This window comes from Hyla sarda, chromosome 11 (assembly GCF_029499605.1).
Source record: "Hyla sarda isolate aHylSar1 chromosome 11, aHylSar1.hap1, whole genome shotgun sequence".
Classification (NCBI taxonomy): domain Eukaryota; kingdom Metazoa; phylum Chordata; class Amphibia; order Anura; family Hylidae; genus Hyla; species Hyla sarda.
In genome coordinates this window covers 99,072,878-99,088,078 of record NC_079199.1, presented here as the reverse complement: position 1 = coordinate 99,088,078, position 15,201 = coordinate 99,072,878, and the positions used below count along the sequence as shown (strand labels likewise).

The 15,201-nt window shown below is 42.2% G+C and overlaps 1 protein-coding gene across 1 annotated transcript in view; it reads right to left on the bottom strand.

The window, feature by feature from the left end:
- Positions 1-334: 334 nt before the first annotated feature.
- LOC130295219 (fibrinogen-like protein 1) overlaps positions 335-15,201 on the bottom strand; it is a 21,251-nt gene continuing 6,384 nt past the window's right edge. The window contains exons 3-7 of the mRNA XM_056545735.1: positions 14,573-14,594; positions 13,302-13,393; positions 11,476-11,596; positions 2,253-2,438; positions 335-2,107 (exon numbers count right to left, since the gene is read on the bottom strand). Coding sequence (XP_056401710.1) covers positions 1,806-2,107; positions 2,253-2,438; positions 11,476-11,596; positions 13,302-13,393; positions 14,573-14,594 — 723 coding nt within the window. The 3' untranslated portion in view covers positions 335-1,805. The remainder of the gene's footprint in view (positions 2,108-2,252; positions 2,439-11,475; positions 11,597-13,301; positions 13,394-14,572; positions 14,595-15,201) is intronic.

Here is a 15,201-nt window from a genome sequence, read left to right as displayed (position 1 = left end):
ATATCAACTGGCTCCAGAAACGTTAAACAGATTTGTAAATTACTTCTATTAAAAAATCTTAATCCTTTCAGTACTTATGAGCTTCTGAAGTTAAGGTTGTTCTTTTCTGTCTAAGTGCTCTCTGATGACACGTGTCTCGGGAACCGCCCAGTTTAGAAGAGGTTTGCTATGGGGATTTGCTTCTAAACTGGGCGGTTCCCGAGACACGTGTCATCAGAGAGCACTTAGACAGAAAAGAACAACCTTAACTTCAGAAGCTCATAAGTACTGAAAGGATTAAGATTTTTTAATAGAAGTCATTTACAAATCTGTTTAACTTTCTGGAGCCCGTTGATATATAAAAAAAAGTTTTTTCCTGGATAACCCCTTTAAACTCACCTGGGGCAAGTCGCAGGTGTGGGAAATATAAAAATCTTACCTGAAAGCAGATAAAAAGGAGAGAAGTTAATTTAGTCTTTGCATTGTGTATCTGTGTCCCACACTAAGCATGGACAACAGAAAGCAGAAGAGAACTGTCTGAGGACTTGAGAACCAAAATTGTGGAAAAATATCAACAATCTCAAGGTTACAAGTCCATCTCCAGAGATCTAGATTTGCCTTTATCCACAGTGCGCAACATTATCAAGAAGTTTGCAACCCATGGCACTGTAGCTAATCTCCCTGGGCGTGGACGATAGAGAAAAATTGATGAAAGATGTCAATGCAGAATAGTCCGGATGGTGGATAAGCAGCCCCAAACAAGTTCCAAAGATATTCAAGCTGTCTTGCAGGCTCAGGGAGCATCAGTGTCAGCGCAAACTATCCGTCGACATTTAAATTAAATGGAACGCTATGGCAGGAGACCCAGGAGGACCCCACTATGGAGGAGACCCAGGAGGACCCCACTATGGAGGAGACCCAGGAGGACCCCACTGCTGACACAGAGACATAAACAAGCAAGACTACATTTTGACAAAATGAACTTGAGTAAGCCAAAATCCTTCTGGGAAAATGTCTTGTGCACAGATGAGACCAAGACAGAGCTTTTTGGTAAAGCCCATCATTCTACTGTTCACCGAAAACGGAATGAGGCCTACAAAGAAAAGAACACAGGACCTACAGTGACATATGGGGGAGGTCAGTGATGTTTTGGGTTGTTTTGCTGCCTCTGGCACTGGGGGCCTTGAATGTATACAAGACATCATGAAATTTGAGGATTACCAATGGATTTTGGGTCGCACTGTACAGCCCAGTGTCAGAAAGATGGGTTTGTGTCCGAGATCTTGGGTCTTCCAGCAGGACAATGACCCCAAACATACATCAAAAAGCCCCCAGAAATGGATGGCAACAAAGCGCTGGAGAGTTCTGAAGTGGCAGCAATGAGTCCAGATCTAAATCCCATTGATCACCTGTGGAGAGATCTTATAATTACTGTTGGGAAAAGGCGCCTTCCAATAAGAGACCTGGAGCAGTTTGTAAAGGAAGAGTCCAACATCCCGGCTGAGAGGTGTAAGAAGCTTATTGATGGTTATAGAAAGCCACTGATTTCAGTTATTGTTTCCAAAGGGTGTGCAACCAAATATTAAGTTAAGGGTGCCAATAATTTTGTCCAGCCCATTTTTGGAGTTTGGTGACATTATGTCCAATTTGCTTTTTTTCCTCCATTTTTTGGTTTAGTTCCAATACACACAAAGGGAATAAACGTGTGTATAGCAAATCATGTATCCCTGCAATCCTTTTCATGATAAATACTTAATTTTCATGAAAAATTTCGGGGGGCCAACATTTGACTGTAAATGACATATTTCTCAATGCAGTAGAATCTGCTAGTGATGAATCAGGTACATTCTGCTGAATTTCAAGGACTCTCTCACTTTCCAGGTTGGCCACGACACTGATGAGGCATAATTTTTATATCTTGGTGGTTTGCGCCAAATTCCGTTCAGATTTGCTAATCCGCAGGCGTTAAACCACCAACCTGAACTGACTATTTCACTGCAGCTGAGGAACCTCATGTCCCCTACTAGACATGACCCATCACAGTTGTCGGTGGGATGATCCCAAGTGCTGAAGTTGCTGCCATGTTGGTTGGAGCCTTTAACTGCTGGATCCCCAGAGAAGGCATCTCCTACAAGTGAAAAGATATAGTTCATATTTAGTTTTTTGTTAGATATAGATCATGTTTATTATTGTTATAATATATTTTTCATCTTTCTTCACATTTGTTTCACTAGTTTGAATTATTTTTACATATGTCCTCTCTATCCACCTACCTGCGGTACCGGAGTATTTTCCTGCCGATAATTTATAGGAACTGTCTTCATTGCCTACACTGAAGGGGTTGTATTCGGCATATGCTTCTTTACCATCGAAGCTCCCGATACTGATGTGCAGTTTGGCAGGTCTGTCTGTTTGTTGTGTCAGGGCATAAAAGTATTTGAGTCCAAGCCAGAGTTCACCTATAACAACAAAATAATATATAAGAAACAAACTAGTGAGTAGTGATACAATAATGGGGACCTGATCATAAGGACCATCATCAACAAGAGGACCAAGGTTCTTTGGCATTCTTCCTGCAAAGCTTTGCTCTAATCCAGGCACTATGCAGAGAACTACAACTCGACCCTATTATTTTTTCCCCGAAAAAAAGTGAAAGCTTTTGTTCGGAAGTTCTGCCTTAATAACTAAAATTTATTAAAGGGTACCTCTCATCAAATAAACTTTTGATATATTTTAGATTAATGAATGTTGAATAACTTTCCAATAGCATGTTAATGAAAAATATGCTTCTTTCTATTGTATTTTTCCCGATCAGTCCTGTCAGCAAGCATTTCAGACTCATGCTGGAGTCCTAAACACTCAGAGCTGCCAGCCTGCTTTGTTCACAGCCAAACAGGCTGTGAACAAAGCAGGCTGGCAGCTCTGAGTGTTCTCCTTTGTGAACAAAGCAGACTGGCAGCTCGTAGTGTTTAGGACTCCAGCATGAGTCTGAAATGCTTGCTGCCAGGACTGGTAGGGAGACCCCTAGTGGTCATTTCTTCAAAGTGGAAAATTAAATAGAAAGAAGCATATTTTTTAATAACATACAATTGTAAAGTTATTCTGCATACATTAATCTATAATATATCAAAAGTTTTTTTGATGAGAGGTACCCTTTAAGCTTATAAAAAAAAAATATATAAAAATCTAATTAGAGGTAGTTTACATATCGGAAATTTTCCAATGTATTTTATTTTACAGCCGTCAAGTTGGGTTGGTTTGGAAAATAGTGTAAAAAGTATAGTGTAAAAGGTACCTATATCATGTGTCTACCTTTTTGAAAATAAAATTACAAAAAAATTACAGATGGAAATAAAATTCAGGCGGAGTCTGAAGAAGCACCAGCCTTCGGTGCGAAAGCGGCTGTTCCCTGCACCACGCTGGCGTCCTGCATTATGGATCACTAACTGAACCTTAATAAAGACAAAGTCTGCACCTTTCAAGAGACTCCGACTCGTAAGTGCCCCCCCCCCCCTACTTTCTTCTATCATATCTGTTTATGTAATAAAAAATAGAAATATTGTTAACAATATTAAGAAAAATTGTGGTAACCTGCTCAACTATTAATAAAAATATTGTTGCCACTATTTTTCTTCTTCTTCATTATTATTATTATTATTAATAATAATAATAAAAATAATAATAATTGTTATTACTATATTATTATTATATTTCTATTTTATTTTCATCTTTTTCTTTTTTTACTTTATTGTTGTTTTTTTATTTTTTTATTTAGTCACATGTTATAGTAGTATAGTAGTAATTTTTGCACTAGGCACAACATCCACATAACTATGTTTTATGAGCCAATCCAACCACAACATTGGTTTAGGCCTCTATTTATGATTTAAAAAAAAAACCTGTTAAATATATTTTAGTAAATATTGATAACATAGCTCTAAATATCAGGCCCAATAATGTGTTACATTTTCGTTAAACATTAAAGGGTACCTGTCGTCAACAAAAACTTTTTATATAATTTAGATAATACCATTATATGTATATTTGTAATATACAGGGTGGGCCATTTATATGGATACACCTTAATAAAATGGGAATGGTTGGTGATATTAACTTCCTATTTGTGGCACATTAGTATATGTGAGGGGGGAAACTTTTCAAGATGGGTGGTGACCATGGTGGCCATTTTGAATCCAACTTTTGTTTTTTCAATAGGAAGAGGGTCATGTGACACATCAAACTTATTGGGAATTTCACAAGAAAAACAATGATGTGCTTGGTTTTAACGTAACTTTATTCTTTCATGAGTTATTTACAAGTTTCTGACCACTTATAAAATGTGTTCAATGTGCTGCCCATTGTGTTGGGTTGTCAATGCAACCCTCTTCTCTATATACTGCTATATACTACTATATACACCGCAGGAGAAATGCTAGCACAGGCTTCCAGTATCCGTATACACTGCTATATACTACTATATACACCGCAGGAGAAATGCTAGCACAGGCTTCCAGTATCCGTATACACTGCTATATACTACTATATACACCGCAGGAGAAATGCCAGCACAGGCTTCCAGTATCCGTAGTTTCAGGTGCTGCACATCTCGTATCTTCACAGCATAGACAATTGCCTTCAGATGACCCCAAAGATAAAAGGGGGTCAGATCGGGAGACCTTGGGGGCCATTCAACTGGCCTACAACAACTAATCCACTTTCCAGGAAACTGTTCATCTAGGAATGCTCGGACCTGACACCTATAATGTGGTGGTCACCATCTTGCTGGAAAAATGCAGGGAACGTGCAGCTTCAGTGCATAAAGAGGGAAACACATCATCATGTAGCAATTTCGCATATCCAGTGGCCTACATGATGATGTGTTTCCCTCTTTATGCACTGAAGCTGCACGTTCCCTGAGTTTTTCCAGCAAGATGGTGACCACCACTTTATGGGTGTCAGGTTCGAGCATTCCTAGATGAACAGTTTCCTGGAAAGTGGATTGGTCGTCGTGGGCCAGTTGAATGGCCCCAAAGGTCTCCCAATCTGAACCCCTTAGACTTTTATCTTTGGGGTCATCTGAAGGCAATTGTCTATGCTGTTGTCACGATGCCGGCTGGCAGGTAGTGGACCCTCTGTGCCAGAGAGGGATTGGCGTGGACCGTGCTAGTGGACCGGTTCTAAGCCACTACTGGTTTTCACCAGAGCCCGCCGCAAAGCGGGATGGTCTTGCTGCGGCGGTAGTGACCAGGTCGTATCCACTAGCAACGGCTCACCTCTCTGGCTGCTGAAGATAGGCGCGGTACAAGGGAGTAGGCAGAAGCAAGGTCGGACGTAGCAGAAGGTCGGGGCAGGCAGCAAGGATCGTAGTCAGGGGCAACGGCAGAAGGTCTGGAAACACTGGCAAGGGACACACAAGGAACGCTTTCACTGGCACTAAGGCAACAAGATCCGGCAAGGGAGTGCAAGGGAAGTGAGGTAATATAGGGAGTGCACAGGTGATAACCCTAATTGGAACCACTGCGCCAATCAGCGGCGCAGTGGCCCTTTAAATCGCAGAGACCCGGCGCGCGCGCGCCCTAGGGAGCGGGGCCGCGCGCGCCGGGACAGAACAGACGGGGAGCGAGTCAGGTAGGGGAGCCGGGGTGCGCATCGCGAGCGGGCGCTACCCGCATCGCGAATCGCATCCCGGCTAGCAGCAGGATCGCAGCGCCCCGGGTCAGAGGACGTGACCGGAGCGCTGCAGCGGAGGAGGTGAAGCGAGCGCTCCGGGGAGGAGCGGGAACCCGGAGCGCTCGGCGTAACAGTACCCCCCCCCTTGGGTCTCCCCCTCTTCTTGGAGCCTGAGAACCTGAGGAGCAGACTTTTGTCAAGGATGTTGTCCTCAGGTTCCCAGGATCTCTCTTCAGGACCACAACCCTCCCAGTCTACTAAAAAAAAATTTTTCCCTCTGACCTTTTTGGCAGCCAAAATCTCCTTGACCGAGAAGACGTCCGAGGAGCCGGAAACAGGAGTGGGAGGAACAGATTTGGGAGAAAAACGGTTGAGGATGAGTGGTTTGAGAAGAGAGACGTGAAAGGCATTAGGGATACGAAGAGAAGGAGGAAGAAGAAGTTTATAAGAGACAGGATTAATTTGACACAAAATTTTGAAAGGACCAAGATAGCGTGGTCCCAACTTGTAGCTAGGGACACGGAAGCGGACATATTTAGCGGAGAGCCATACCTTGTCTCCAGGGGAAAAAACGGGGGGAGCTCTTCTTTTCTTATCCGCGAACCTCTTCATGCGTGAAGAAGCCTGTAAGAGAGAATTTTGGGTCTCTCTCCATATAATGGAAAGGTCACGAGAAATTTCATCCACAGCGGGCAGACCAGAGGGCAAGGGGGTAGGGAGGGGGGGAAGAGGGTGACGGCCGTACACCACGAAAAATGGGGATTTGGAGGAAGATTCAGAGACCCTGAAGTTATACGAGAATTCGGCCCATGGAAGGAGATCTGCCCAGTCATCCTGGCGGGAGGAAACAAAATGTCGCAAATAATCACCCAGGATCTGGTTAATTCTTTCTACTTGTCCATTGGACTGGGGATGATATGCAGAGGAAAAATTTAATTTAATCTTGAGTTGTTTACAGAGAGCTCTCCAGAATTTAGACACGAATTGGACCCCTCTATCCGAGACAATCTGCGTAGGCAACCCGTGAAGACGAAAAATGTGTACAAAAAATTGTTTAGCCAACTGAGGCGCAGAAGGAAGACCAGGAAGAGGAATGAAATGTGCCATTTTGGAGAATCGATCAACGACCACCCAAATAACAGTGTTGCCACGGGAAGGGGGTAAATCAGTAATAAAATCCATACCAATCAGCGACCAAGGCTGTTCGGGGACAGGCAGAGGATGAAGAAAACCAGCGGGCTTCTGGCGAGGAGTCTTATCCCGGGCACAGATAGTGCAGGCTCGCACAAAGTCCCCAACATCCGTCTCCAGAGTCGGCCACCAATAGAAGCGGGAGATGAGTTGCACAGATTTCTTGATGCCCGCATGACCTGCGAGATGGGAGGAGTGACCCCATTTGAGGATTCCGAGGCGTTGGCGTGGAGAAACAAAGGTCTTTCCTGGAGGAGTCTGCCTGATGGAGGCAGGAGAAGTGGAGATCAGGCAGTCAGGTGGAATGATGTGTTGCGGAGGGAGATCAACTTCTGAGGCATCCGAGGAACGAGAGAGAGCATCGGCTCTAATGTTCTTATCGGCAGGACGAAAGTGAATCTCAAAGTTAAATCGGGCAAAGAACAGAGACCACCGGGCCTGGCGAGGATTCAGCCGTTGGGCCGACTGGAGGTAGGAGAGGTTCTTGTGGTCGGTGTAGATAATAACAGGAAATCTAGATCCCTCCAGCAGATGCCTCCATTCCTCAAGTGCTAATTTAATGGCTAGAAGCTCTCGATCCCCGATGGAGTAGTTCCTCTCCGCTGGAGAGAAGGTCCTAGAGAAAAAACCACAAGTGACAGCATGCCCGGAAGGATTTTTTTGTAGAAGAACAGCTCCAGCTCCTACTGAGGAGGCATCAACCTCCAATAGGAAGGGTTTGGAAGGGTCAGGTCTGGAGAGCACGGGAGCCGAAGAAAAGGCAGACTTGAGTTGTTTAAAGGAGTCTTCTGCTTGAGGAGGCCAGGACTTGGGATCAGCATTTTTTTTGGTTAAGGCCACGATAGGAGCCACAATGGTAGAAAAATGTGGAATAAATTGCCTGTAATAATTGGCGAACCCCAAAAAGCGTTGGATAGCACGGAGTCCGGAGGGGCGTGGCCAATTTAAGACGGCAGAGAGTTTGTCTGGATCCATCTGTAGTCCCTGGCCAGAGACCAAATATCCTAGAAAAGGAAGAGATTGGCATTCAAACAGACATTTCTCAATTTTGGCATAGAGTTGGTTGTCACGAAGTCTCTGAAGAACCATACGGACATGCTGGCGGTGTTCTTCTAGATTGGCAGAAAAAATTAGGATATCGTCCAGATATACCACAACACAGGAGTATAATAGATCACGAAAAATTTCATTGACAAAGTCTTGGAAGACGGCAGGGGCATTGCACAGTCCAAAGGGCATGACCAGATACTCAAAGTGTCCATCTCTGGTGTTAAATGCCGTTTTCCACTCGTCCCCCTCTCTGATGCGGATGAGGTTATAGGCGCCTCTTAAGTCCAATTTAGTGAAGATGTGGGCACCTTGGAGGCGATCAAAGAGTTCAGAGATGAGGGGTAAGGGGTAGCGGTTCTTAACCGTGATTTTATTAAGACCGCGGTAGTCAATGCAAGGACGTAGGGAGCCATCTTTTTTGGAGACAAAGAAAAATCCGGCTCCGGCAGGAGAGGAGGATTTACGGATAAAGCCCTTTTTTAGATTCTCCTGGACGTATTCGGACATGGCAAGAGTCTCTGGGGCAGAGAGAGGATAAATTCTGCCCCGGGGTGGAGTAGTACCCGGGAGGAGGTCGATAGGGCAATCATAAGGCCTGTGAGGAGGTAGAGTCTCAGCTTGTTTTTTGCAGAAAACATCCGCGAAGTCCATATAGGCCTTAGGGAGACCGGTTACTGGAGGTACCACAGAGTTACGGCAAGGGTTACTGGGAACCGGTTTTAGACAGTTCTTGGAACAAGAGGACCCCCAACTCTTGATCTCCCCAGTGGACCAATCCAGGGTTGGGGAATGAAGTTGAAGCCAGGGAAGTCCAAGGAGAATCTCCGAGGTGCAATTGGGGAGGACCAAAAGTTCAATCTTCTCATGATGAGATCCGATGCTCATAAGAAGGGGCTCCGTGCGGAAACGTATGGTACAGTCCAATCTTTCATTATTTACACAATTGATGTAGAGGGGTCTGGCGAGACTGGTCACTGGGATGCTGAACCTGTTGACGAGAGAGGCCAAAATAAAATTTCCTGCAGAACCGGAGTCCAAGAAGGCCACTGTAGAGAAGGAGAAGGCAGAAGCAGACATCCGCACAGGCACAGTAAGACGTGGAGAAGCAGAGTAGACATCAAGGACTGTCTCACCTTTGTGCGGAGTCAGCGTACGTCTTTCCAGGCGGGGAGGACGGATAGGACAATCCCTCAGGAAGTGTTCGGTACTAGCACAGTACAGGCAGAGGTTCTCCATACGGCGTCGTGTCCTCTCTTGAGGTGTCAGGCGAGACCGGTCGAGCTGCATAGCCTCCACGGCGGGAGGCACAGGAACAGATTGCAGGGGACCAGAGGAGAGAGGAGCCGAGGAGACGAAACGCCTCGTGCGAACAGAGTCCATATCTTGGCGGAGTTCCTGACGCCTTTCAGAAAAACGCATGTCAATGCGAGTGGCTAGGTGAATAAGTTCATGTAGATTAGCAGGAATTTCTCGTGCGGCCAGAACATCTTTAATGTTGCTGGATAGGCCTTTTTTGAAGGTCGCGCAGAGGGCCTCATTATTCCAGGACAATTCTGAAGCAAGTGTACGGAATTGTACGGCATACTCGCCAACGGAAGAATTACCCTGGACCAGGTTCAACAGGGCAGTCTCAGCAGAAGAGGCTCGGGCAGGTTCCTCAAAGACACTTCGGATTTCCGAGAAGAAGGAGTGTACAGAGGCAGTGACGGGGTCATTGCGGTCCCAGAGCGGTGTGGCCCATGACAGGGCTTTTCCGGACAGAAGACTGACTACGAAAGCCACCTTAGACCTTTCAGTGGGAAACAGGTCCGACATCATCTCCAGATGCAGGGAACATTGGGAAAGGAAGCCACGGCAAAACTTAGAGTCCCCATCAAATTTATCCGGCAAGGATAAGCGTATCCCAGGAGCGGCCACTCGCTGCGGAGGAGGTGCAGGAGCTGGCGGAGGAGATGACTGCTGAAGCTGTGGTAGCAACTGTTGTAGCATAACGGTCAGTTGAGACAGCTGTTGGCCTTGTTGCGCAATCTGTTGTGACTGCTGGGCGACCACCGTGGTGAGGTCAGCGACAACTGGCAGAGGAACTTCAGCGGGATCCATGGCCGGATCTACTGTCACGATGCCGGCTGGCAGGTAGTGGACCCTCTGTGCCAGAGAGGGATTGGCGTGGACCGTGCTAGTGGACCGGTTCTAAGCCACTACTGGTTTTCACCAGAGCCCGCCGCAAAGCGGGATGGTCTTGCTGCGGCGGTAGTGACCAGGTCGTATCCACTAGCAACGGCTCACCTCTCTGGCTGCTGAAGATAGGCGCGGTACAAGGGAGTAGGCAGAAGCAAGGTCGGACGTAGCAGAAGGTCGGGGCAGGCAGCAAGGATCGTAGTCAGGGGCAACGGCAGAAGGTCTGGAAACACTGGCAAGGGACACACAAGGAACGCTTTCACTGGCACTAAGGCAACAAGATCCGGCAAGGGAGTGCAAGGGAAGTGAGGTAATATAGGGAGTGCACAGGTGATAACCCTAATTGGAACCACTGCGCCAATCAGCGGCGCAGTGGCCCTTTAAATCGCAGAGACCCGGCGCGCGCGCGCCCTAGGGAGCGGGGCCGCGCGCGCCGGGACAGAACAGACGGGGAGCGAGTCAGGTAGGGGAGCCGGGGTGCGCATCGCGAGCGGGCGCTACCCGCATCGCGAATCGCATCCCGGCTAGCAGCAGGATCGCAGCGCCCCGGGTCAGAGGACGTGACCGGAGCGCTGCAGCGGAGGAGGTGAAGCGAGCGCTCCGGGGAGGAGCGGGAACCCGGAGCGCTCGGCGTAACAGTTGTGAAGATACGAGATGTGCAGCACTTGAAACTACGGATACTAGAAGCCTGTGCTAGCATTTCTCCTGCGGTGTATATAGTAGTATATAGCAGTGTATATGGATACTGGAAGCCTGTGTTAGCATTTCTCCTGCGGTGTATATAGTAGTATATAGCAGTGTATAAGGATACTGGAAGCCTGTGCTAGCATTTCTCCTGCGGTGTATATAGTAGTATATAGCAGTGTATACGGATACTGGAAGCCTGTGCTAGCATTTCTCCTGCGGTGTATATAGTAGTATATAGCAGTATATAGAGAAGAGGGTTGCATTGACAATCCAACAGAATGGGCAGCACATTGAACACATTTTATAAGTGGTCAGAAACTTGTAAATAACACATGAAAGAATAAAGTTACGTTAAAACCAAGCACATCATTGTTTTTCTTGTGAAATTCCCAATAAGTTTGACGTGTCACATGACCCTCTTCCTATTGAAAAAACAAAAGTTGGATTCATAATGGCCGACTTCAAACTGGCCGCCATGGTCACCACCCATCTTGAAAAGTTCCCCCCTCACAAATACTAATGAGCCACAAACAGGAAGTTAATATCACCAACCATTCCTATTGTATTAAGGTGTATCCATAGAAATGGCCCACCCTGTACATTCGTTAAAATATGTGTATATTTTTATCGCTACAGCTATTGTTTGTGTGTCTCTATCTGTGCCTGACTGATCATTAATATATTCTTCTTTTTCTTCTACTAAGATATTGTCACATTTACCTTGTAGTTTACCAAATCCATTTTGATATTCTTTGAACGTTCTGTCAAAGTCTAATGCGTCCGATCCATCATGTCTTTGTATAAGTGTCCAGCCTCCATTTGTAGACATTTCGCAGAATACCTTAAATTGGAAAATCGTATTTTCTTATTGTCAGTCTGAATATGTGCTATTGTGCAAAAAAGCCATAAAACAAAGCGATACATGTTTGGCATCAGAATTATTATTTCTACCACAGTGAACTGTGAAAAAATGAAAATTTAAAATGAGTTGCGCCCCAAAAGATTTAAAAAAATTAACATAGATTTCTAAATATAATGTTGCAGAAACAACAAAAAGATACACAGTAAAAATGAAACATAAAAATCAATGATGCCTCAAAAGATTAAAAAACATAGATTTAGTTGCAAAAACAACAACAAAAAATAAAAGTTTTAAATGTAAAAAATGTATGATGCCATAAAAGAATTATAAAAACATATATATTTATATATATGCAATATTGCAAGAACAACAACATAAAATACAAATTTCAAGCCTAAAAAATAATGATGCCCCAAAAGATAAACGAATATAGAGGAATATATGAATAGCATTTTGCAAAAACTACAACAAAAATTACAAATTTCAAATGTAAAAATCAATAATGCCCCAAAAGATTAAAAAAATATATAGATATATGAATATAATGTTGCAAAAGTAACAGCAAAAAAATACAAATTTGAAATATTAAAAATGTATGATGCCTCAAAAGATTAGAAAATTATAGATCTATGAATATATATGTGAATACATATGTTGCAAAAACAAAAAAATTCTAATGTAAAATTTTAGGTTTCCCACACATAGATTTGTGAATATAATGTTGTAAAAGCAATAACAAAAAAATACAAATATGAAAAGCTAAAAATGTATGATGCCTTAAAAAATTAAAAATAAAACGTATATTTTTGAATATAATGTTGAAAAAAACTAAAATCTCTCCCTTTTAGGAACTGCCCAGAGCAGCATATGTTTGCTATGGAGATTTTCTCCTACTCTGGACAGTTCTTAAAATGTCAGCAGAGGTCAGCAGAGAGCACTGTGCTCGTGATGTCAGCAGAGAGCTCTGTGTTCCAAAAAGAAAAGAATTTCCTCTGTAGTATTCAGCTGCTAATAAGTACTGGAAGGATTAAGATTTTTTAATAGAAGTAATTTACAAATCTGTTTAACTTTCTGGCACCAGTTCATTTAAAAAAAAAAAAAGTTTTCCACATGAGTACCCCTTTAAGACAAAAAAAAAGTTTGGTCCTCAAAGAGTACCTGTCACCAAACTAAACTTTTCATATATTGTTCGTCATGTAATTATAAGACACTTTGCTATTTACTTGATGTTAAAATTCTCAACCTTTCATATGTTTTTAACGATTGAAAAAAACGGTCACTAGGTGGCTCTGTTCTCTTCCCTGATGCAAGTCAAACAGTTAGTTTGGTCTCCTCCCGGCCTGGAAGGAGACCAAACTCTGGAAGTGCGTGCGGGGCATGGCAAATCACAACTCTCACAGGCTTCAGTGACTTTGCGCTTGCTGGGGAACGCCCACTTTCTCCTGTCGGGAGCTCAGACAATGTGAGCAAGGGGAAAGGTATGATACACAGCTTTTTAAAGCTTGGAAATTTTTTTTAAGGTCAGGAGGGGTGTTAGGAGTAGTTAGTGAATATAATCTGAGTTAGTTTAGAAAATATGGTTTGATGAAAGGTTTTAAAGTGTAAAAAAAAGTAAAAGGGTAAAATTATTAATGGGGTAACAGATGATCATATTTTATTTTAGGTTCTTTTTTTGCTGTCTTACTTCGAAAGAGAAGTTAGTTGCTATGGGATGTATCCGGTATATTCCACTGGTGGAAGCATTATTCTTGTCCCATATATGTGAACAGTCACGTCCTACCAAAATATAAGAAATTTAATTGAATAAATTAAAAAGAGACAAATAATCTACATAAAAAAATTAAAAGCATAATTTCTATTTATAATATATTTTTTATGTAACATAATAAAACCGTAACCAAGTCTATAGGCTAAAGAAATGCCATGCATTTATCTCATTAACCCTATTTTATTCTGGGTATTAAAGGGGTACTCTGAAAAGCAAATGTTTTCAAATCAACTGGTGCCTGAAAGTTATACAGATTTGTAAATTACTTTACTATACTATTGTAAAATCTTAATCCTTCCAGTACTTATCAGCAGCCGTATGCTCCAGAGGAAGTTGTGTAGTTCTTTCCAGTCTGGCCACAGTGCTTTCTGCTGCCACCTCTGTCTGAGTCAGGTACTGTCTGCAGCAGAGCATGTTTGCTTTGGGAATTTGCTCCTGCTCTGGACAGTTCCTGACACGGACAGAGGTGTCAGCAGAGAGCACGATGGTCAAACTAGAAAGAACTACACAACTTCCTCTGGAGCATAAAGCAGCTGAGAAGTACTGGAAGGGTTAAGATTTATATTATAGTTATATTATATTATATTAAGATTTAATTATAGTTATGATTACAAGACATATCTGAGTGAATTATACAATTAGAGGACGAACAATTTATTGGTTCGGATTCAGATAATACCGATATATTTTCTTTTTATTTGTTTTCAATGTCTGTTTTTTCTTTTTTGATTCCCTTACTGTTAAAATGAAAAATTATTTATAAAATATAAAAATAAACAGTTATATATATATAAAAAAAAAAGATTTATAAATAAAAATAATTTACAAATCTGTTTAACTTTCTGGCACCAGGTCATTTGAAAACATTTGTTTTTCCCCGGAGTACCCCTTTAATCCAGAGGTGGGCATTTTTCTTAATTTGAAGGCTATGTTCACATTTTGTTTTGAAGTATAATTTTGAGTAAGAAGCAGCTGAAAAAAAAAGTATGAAAAGCATAAAAAAGCAAAAAAAAAAACACAAAAGCAACTGAAAATAAGGTTTAAAATAAGGCTCAAAAACAGTCTAAGGGAAAGCAATTGTGAAAACCATGATAAATCCCTAGACCGAGGCCCCTGTAAACATCATTCTATAATTAACATCTACACGCTAGATAAAAAAAATCAAAAGTTCTTAAACGGGGTCTTACCATGAACCACGTGACACTGAGGCTAAAATCACAAAGACGGGAGAGATAAGTTATCGAGATTAAGCAACGAAACATAATATAACAAATAGAATAAGGAGAAATTGATTCAAACATTAGAATCCAACCAATGGCAGCTATTGGCTGCATCGGTCATGAGGGTGTATGGGTATAGTACTATTATTATTATTATTATTATTATTGTCGTTATCATTATAATAATAATAATTGTTATTAATATTATAATTACTATTATTTTTGTTATTGTTATAACGATAATTATTATTATTACTATTATTATCTTTATTGTTATTATTATTATTGTAATTAGATAGATAGATCGATATGAGATAGATAGATATGAGATAAATGATAGATATGAGATAGATATGAGATAGATAGATATGAGATAGATAGATAGATATGAGATAGATAGATATGAGATAGATAGATATGAGATAGATAGATAGATAGATATGAGATAGATAGATATGAGATAGATATGAAATAGATAGATAAATAGATATGAGATAGATAAATATGATATAGATAGATAGATGGATATGAGATAGATAGATAGATAGATATGAGATAGATAAATATGATATAGATAGATAGATATGAGACAGATA